Raw genomic sequence first — 7500 nt, 5'->3', positions numbered from 1 at the left:
ACAGATCTGATCCGATTTTTATGAAATTTAGTGGCATGATTGGTCATGACCCAAGGAACAATCGTTTAGTTTTTGGGAGTGATTGGGTCAAAGGTCAAAGGTCAAGGTCAAAATGTTTGTTTGTACTTCGTATAACTCAGACACAACTGAGCCGATTTTTATGAAATTTAGTGGGATGATTGGTCATGACCCAAGGAACAATCGATTCGTTTTTAGGAGTGATTGGGTCAAAGGTCAAAGGTCAAGGTCAAGGTCAAGGTCAAAAACGTAAATTGAGCCGATTTTTATGAAATTTAGTGGGATGATTGGTCATGACCCAAGGAACAATCGATTACTTTTTGGGAGTGATTGGGTCAAAGGTCAAAGGTCAAGGTCAAGGTCACGAAAAGGTCAAAAACGTAAATTCAGGCGATTTTTATGAAATTCACTGGGATGATTGGTCATGACCCAAGGAACAATCGATTATTTTTGGGAGTGATTGGGTCAAAGGTCAAGGTCACGAAAAGGTCAAAAACGTTTTTCTTTGCCAAGCACTATATGCCAGAACAACGTGTGCATGCGGAATTGATTAAGAGGTCAAGACTGGGCCAAAAATGTAATATTACGATATTCCGGTCCGATTTACATGAAACTAACACCAAAATCTGGAGAATGTTATGCCCCACACTCTGAAGATGGCCAGAAAAAAAAGTGGCGTAGGCGAAGGTTTGCGCTCTACCGAGTGCCCATTCTAGTTTAAGTACTTTTTGGGGCTTTTCTAGCCTTAATATCAGACAGGACAGTGGAGGAGAGACAGGAGGTAAGTTGTGAGAGAGAGACAGGGAATGGCCAGCAAGGGACCCAGGTTGGGAATCAAACCCGGGTTGGCTGCATAGTAGATGTATGCCCTACCATTAGCACCATGGTAGGGCCTGATATTCATTTTTGAAACATTCCTTCCTACAGTGTACATACAGCAGGGGCGTCATGTAACCATCAAAAGAATGTTACACTTCTTATTATTTTATGCTACATCCTTTACCATGTGTTGGACAATGCTGTCAGTGTTGCAACTGCACACTACACATTTATGTTTTTGCCTACTTTTTGCCACTTTTATAATGCCTCTTTTTTTTTTTTGCTACGTCACCTTTACTTTGTGTTGGACAATGTTGTCAGTGTTGCAATTGTACACTGCGCCTTACCCTGTTCTTGCTTAAATTTTCTCCTTGGAAGTCGCTTTGGTCAAAGGCATCTGCTAAATGTAATGTAATGTAAGGTAATGTAAAGAATGGCATGACCCATGTTAGGACCAACTCCCTAACCGTTAGGCCCCAGCTGCCACTGCACTGCACCTACCGTGGAGGTGCCGTGGTGCTCTGCATGGTTGCGGTCCAGGGATTTGGAGCGCCGGGATCTGGTGCCAGGGAACCGTGAGGAACCGGCACAGAGGCGATCCGGTTCCTGCATCAGACCAGACACACACAAATATCTATCGGTGAGTCAAATCAAATAATCACATACAGTAATACACACAGTAGTATAGTAATACTCCCAGACACACACTGTTACTTACCACATTAGGTACAGTGGTATAACTGGTGTAATCACATGTATTACCATTAACTACAATTGCCCATACTGGGACGAATAAAGCTCCTGAACTTAACAAATGTTGTACTTACATCATGTATTTTTGTCTATCTACACACTGTAATTACATGGAATATGAATGAAGTGTGTTACCTTAAGTGTGTTACCTTAAGATTTTTTTCCCCGAAACTTTAAGTCATTCGTTATTTTAGTATATAGGCCGAATGGTATGATCTAGTCAGACCAAGCCAATGTGTTAGAAGAGAATAAACAGTATTTACTGTTGTAGTAAAGTTGTAATACCGTCACAGAGTTTTTTTGTTTTTGTTTTTTTTAACAGATTTCCAGGTCTGTACTGAGGCAAGGAGGCAACACACAACATGAATGTCATCTCTATTGTGGCTTGGTTCATGGTGAAGAAAAATGGTGAAGAAAAATGACTGTGTGTGGTTTGATTAACCTGTTTTCTACCAACATGTTGTCTGTCACTCTCCTCTGACCATGTGATGGAGGAACTGGAGGATGGCGAAGGGGAGCTGGTGGAGGCAGTATTGTCCCTCTCAAACTGCCCAATCACCTGCGACCTTCTGTAGTTAAACATAAATGAAGACGTAAATACATTAAGATGTGAACACACATCGACACAAATACATGTCCGTGCACACACAACAAACACGCACGCACGCACGCACGCACGCACGCACAAACACACACACACACACACACACACAAACACACACACACACACACACACACACACACACACACACACACACACACACACACACACACACACACACACACACACACACACACACACACACACACACACACACACACACACACACACAGAAAAAAACACTCCATGAAGTCTACAAGCTGATAACGATGTCTGCATCTTCCACCTATAGTTCATGTGCTAACATGTTTCCTCCACCTACAGTATAGTTTATGTGCCAACATGTTTCCCTTATTCAGCAGTAGCTATACTGTAGGTACATTCAGGGAAGCCGATAGAAGGGAGTACAAAGGGGTCTCTTGCCCAGGGAGAGAAGGGGCCCAGAATTGCATCTACATTACATTGTATGTATTGGGTTTGGGGTCCTTTCAGATTTATTTGCCCCGGGCCCAGCCGAAGCTTTCAGCAGCCCTGGGTACATCTACTCGACTCTAAAAGTAAGGTCACACACCACAACCACTTTATCACTGGAAAAGTGCAGTGTAGAAAGAGATCACAAGACAAAGGTCGCGGATAGAACAGAACACAACAATGTCATTGAACAACGACACAGAAAGAAAACAACATAAGCTGGGGTGTGACTTGTGTGTGTGTGTGTGGACGCGTGTGTGTGTGTGTGTGCATGCGTGCATGGCTGTGTGTGTGTGTGTGTGTGTGTGTGTGTGTGTGTGTGTTTGTGGGATGTTACCAAAGTACCAAAGGCCCAGCATTGACAGAAGGCCCTTTAGAGACACTATAAATGTTGGGGGAACAAAATGTCTGACAGCACCGGAACCGCTGAACAGAAGCAAAGGTTAACAAACATTGAAAGGGAAAGGAATTGAACAGGCTTGAGAAAGGGATAAAGGAGCGATACGGAGGAGATGCGGAAGGTGGATAAATGGAGAGAGGTGAGAGTGTGGGCAGAGGGAGGAGAGAACAGATGGAGGAGGTGAAAGAATGAGGTTGCTCTCTGATACGAGGTGATGAAAAATGAGGATTCTCTCTCGCACTCTCTCTTTCTCTCTCGCTCTCTGTCTTGCTCTCAATCTCTGACATGTGGTGGTGGGTGACGCACACCAACGGTGTCAGGAAGCACGAACAGCTTTGATGAAGTCCTGAATGGAAGAAAAAAATAATGAGAAATAAAATGATTGGAGGGAAATCATGCTCATGTGATGGAAGAAGTCAGGAGGAGGCGATGGCCAGTGTTAGAGTGTCGTAAGGTTGGTGAGCTTTTATGGGGCGGCCATGAGATACTGCCGGTACTGTATTTCAGCACTTAACAACAACCCAGCTCTTTAAAAAAAAATGTGAAGGAGAAATCACATACATGTAGAATTAACTTTGGGTAGGCATTAAAGCACGATTATTAATAGATTTGTTTAGAAATATTATGCAGGCCTTACATTACGAACTTCCTAGTTTTTTTCATGGTACGCCATGGTATAGTGCAGATGCGTAGCCAGACCTCTTTTACAGGGGCGGGCACTTGCCTGGGTATGGATTTGTTGTGCCCCGGTATGAGTTTCACAAAAAAAACCTTGCTACTTTGGAATTTATCCCAAGTTAAGCATACGAAGTAATCTACAGAATGCGCACAAAATAGCACACATGCACTACTTGCATTCATATAATTAATTTCCAAGCTTTTTAAAATAAATAACTTCACGCCCTACTGTGCCCCTGTATAGCATTAGGTCAGCTGATGCCCCTGGTGGTCACTGGGGCATGGAGGTAATTTAGAGACATTGCTCCGAATACACTTACTATAAACCAGTTAAGTAGCGTAACAGGAAAGTATATCATAAATGACGGTGCAGACAGCTCTTTTAAATGCAATGTGTGTAGAATTGTGGTCACAAGTGGTATTATAACTATAAGTCATAATACTAAAGCAACATTCAACTTAAACTGCAGTTAACGGTTTCAACAAATTTGGACATGAGCATCTGTGGATACTAGTTACTTGTAGAGGTGTAAATAATAATTCATTTGAATCGATGCAACGATCCTACAAGTCATGATTCAATTCATCAATTCATCCACAAGAGAATTGATTAATCGTTATTAAGGCCACACCAATTTAATTTGTTGGTTCTCGGATTTTTTCAGGAAAAAGTTGAAGCGAGAGGGCGAAAAAAAAAAAAAAAAAAAAATTAGTCGTGTGGTAATGCCACGGATGTAATAAGGGGACTGTTATGTTATACCACCTGTATATCAGCCTCACATGGACCTCCAAAGGAAGGTCCAAGACAGGCAAACACCTGGACATGGAGAAGGACAGTGTAGAAGGGAATTAAGGCAGCCAAATAGACCAGGCACAAAATTAGCTCATAGGGCAATTATTATATTAATCTGGTTTGAATAAACTGAGATGATTCAACAGTCTGAAACCGCAGTCTTCATTGAACAAGACAGCAAATACAGCATTGTGACCATATCAATGGAATTACAAGCTATAAAAGTACAACTTTAGAATGTTAGACCACTTACAACAGTGACCAACAAGCACAAGTCCCAAAATCAATAAAATAAAAGACCAAAAATAATGTAATCTCACTCTTCTTTGAGTACAGAATGTGCACAAAATACTACTAGTAACAGAAAAAGTTACAGTAATTAAATTTTAACAAAACAAACAGTCCAATCTGATTCAGATTCTTGACTTTTTCTTGGCACTTCAGGGCTCCAGACTAACTTTTGCGTTGGTTGCACTGGTGCGCCTAAACATTTTTTTAGGTGCACCAGCACAAAATGTATGTGCACCCAAATGTTTTCACCACCCCATACACACACGCACTCAGCTTTAAAAAATAATAATTAAAATAATAACAGCAATAATAATAGCAACAACAACAATAATAAAAAAATATTAATAATAATAATAATAATAATAATTATTATTATTATTATTATTATTATTATATTATTGTTGCTATATTTTAAAAGACCTGGAGCATTTCATGTGCTATAGACTAGTCTTCCAAATGTGCTCTTTATAAAAGACATGACAGTAGGCTACCTAACTAACACATCTTGACTACAAGCAGTTTGGCTGGTAGAAAAGACCAAATTAGTAGCCTTTTAGGCAGTATGTGTTTGACTAGTAAGATCAACATACCAGCCTTTTCTGCAATAAGGCTACGCACACGGCATAAGTACAGAGTTACAATATGAAGATAGATGGATGGATGGATGGATTTTTTTTTAACAAACCCTGCTAAAAATGTCATAATTTTTTAAATCATTAGGCACAAATAGCCTAGCCTATGTTTACAGTGGAATCTGAGGTGAATTGGGTTTTGTCTATTTCCCCGTTTTTGAGCGCTCTCCCTCTGCATAATGAGTGTGGTATCTTAGCAAGCGCTACGAACAGACACGACAGCACTAGTGCGCTGCGTCTGCGTTTTTGTGTGGCAATGCGTTTTTGTGTGGCCATTTAGTTTTCCCCCGTGATTGTGACTCTCTCGTGTTTAAAATATCCTCAAGTCATTTTGCTGTTTTTACCGTGATAGTAACTCTCTCGTCCGTTGCCTCGCCTGGTTGAGAACACAAAACTCGCTGGCACATGTGAACTCGGATAGTTGAGCGAAGTCGAACATTCTATTCTGAAACGTCGGGCTGCCTGTGAACGAGGAAGGGGGAGAAATTAAGCTACCGGTAACCCGGGGGGTTGCTTCCTCCAAGCGGGACCATAGTTGTTGTATTACTTTTTTAAAACTGCTATCCCACTCCACTAATTCCACTAAGAGCCATACTGTGTTTCACCGCTGCTACTGCTAACCCACAGGGGCTTCAACTTGCCATTGCATATTTGTCTGTAAAACCATTTGAATGTAACGCGTTTCCTGATTCGCTAGTCGTAATCGGCATGTTGAAAGGAGTGATTTTATTGGTTCTCTACGTCACATGACCTCCAACTACTAAAGAGACACCTCTCCTTTCATGAAAACATGCAGTCTTCGGGTTTTTTTAAGCGATTTCATTTTTTGGGGTATTGAAACTGTTTTTTTTTTTTTTTTTCATTTTGATACAAAATACAAGCGGCGAATCCGAGAACCAACAAATTAAATTGGTGTGGCCTAACCGGTTAATCGATTTTTGTCATTATTGCATTCATTTTGTGAGGCATTTTATTTCACTCATGCAGTGATAACACTGACTGTAATAATGATGTCCCTCAAATGAAATACATTCAGATATTTCAGCTTTTGTTGATTTATTTAACGTCACACATAAGTCTAGCTAGTAAGGTTAAAACAACCGTTGATTTGAGTCGAATTTAATTGAAGCATGGAGCATTGAAAATAATTGAATAGTTGGACTAAGACGTCAATGTTAAATTGAATCACCAGAAAGACTGCTATTTAGAACCCTCGTTACTTGTGGACTTTTAACTCCAGGTGTGTGCCTGTGGGAGGTACAGTACCTGTAATGGTGGCCATACCTGCGCTCCCTCCCAAAGAGCCGGTTCACCTCCTCTCTTCCGGGGCTGCGCGTTCGACTCGAGTCCGCCCCACCAGGGCTGAGTGAGTGTGTTTGGTGAGTGTGTCCATGTGTGTGTGGTGGGGAGATGTGTGTGGGCATGGGTGTCGAGGAATAAGGTAGCTGTTGTCCGTTTGTTTTATGTTGGCCGGCCTTGGCTGCAGGCATCCCTCCATACTCCGCCCACTGGACACTGGCTCCGCCCCTCAGCCCTCCACTGGGCTCGCAAGAGCTGTGATTGGACAGCCTGGCGGTGAAAGAGGGAGAGGAAGACACAGGGGAGGCAGGGGAGCAGGGGAGGGGCAAGCGGGAAGGGGGCGGAGTAGAGTTTGGACTGGGAGGGGTCTTACTCTTGGGAGGAGCCGCAGCCATCGGAGAGGGAGAAGTACTGCTGCAGCGGGGCAGAGGAATCCAGACGTCCAGGCTTCTCCAAGGACGAGTAGCCGCTCTCCACGTCACACACGGATACTGACAGCAAAACAAAGAAAAGATATTTTTCACAGGGTTTTTTTTCCGACACAAGTCACAAGTTGTGGAATAAGAATAAGAACTTAGCTGGACAAAAACAAAAACATCCAAACAAGTAGTGAATGAAGTAGTACTCCATGAATGAAGTAGGACTTCAGAACCAAAGGAAACTGACTGATCCAATCCATAGTCTTACCCAGACTGATGCTGTCCTGCTGAGGCAGTGCGTCTGTGGAGGGGGAAGTAGACAGGGA

At 42.3% G+C, this 7500-nt stretch overlaps 1 protein-coding gene across 1 annotated transcript in view; it reads right to left on the bottom strand.

The window, feature by feature from the left end:
• The window catches only part of LOC134463953 (centrosome-associated protein CEP250), a 36530-nt gene that overhangs the window by 23206 nt on the left and 5824 nt on the right, over window positions 1-7500 (bottom strand). Inside the window, exons 3-7 of the mRNA XM_063217340.1 lie at window positions 7443-7475; window positions 7129-7246; window positions 6966-7025; window positions 2033-2159; window positions 1339-1443 (exon numbers count right to left, since the gene is read on the bottom strand). Coding sequence (XP_063073410.1) covers window positions 1339-1443; window positions 2033-2159; window positions 6966-7025; window positions 7129-7246; window positions 7443-7475 — 443 coding nt within the window. The remainder of the gene's footprint in view (window positions 1-1338; window positions 1444-2032; window positions 2160-6965; window positions 7026-7128; window positions 7247-7442; window positions 7476-7500) is intronic.

The sequence above is a fragment of the Engraulis encrasicolus genome, chromosome 2 (assembly GCF_034702125.1).
Source record: "Engraulis encrasicolus isolate BLACKSEA-1 chromosome 2, IST_EnEncr_1.0, whole genome shotgun sequence".
Lineage (NCBI taxonomy): Eukaryota > Metazoa > Chordata > Actinopteri > Clupeiformes > Engraulidae > Engraulis > Engraulis encrasicolus.
This window is presented reverse-complemented; position numbering and strand designations above follow the sequence as displayed.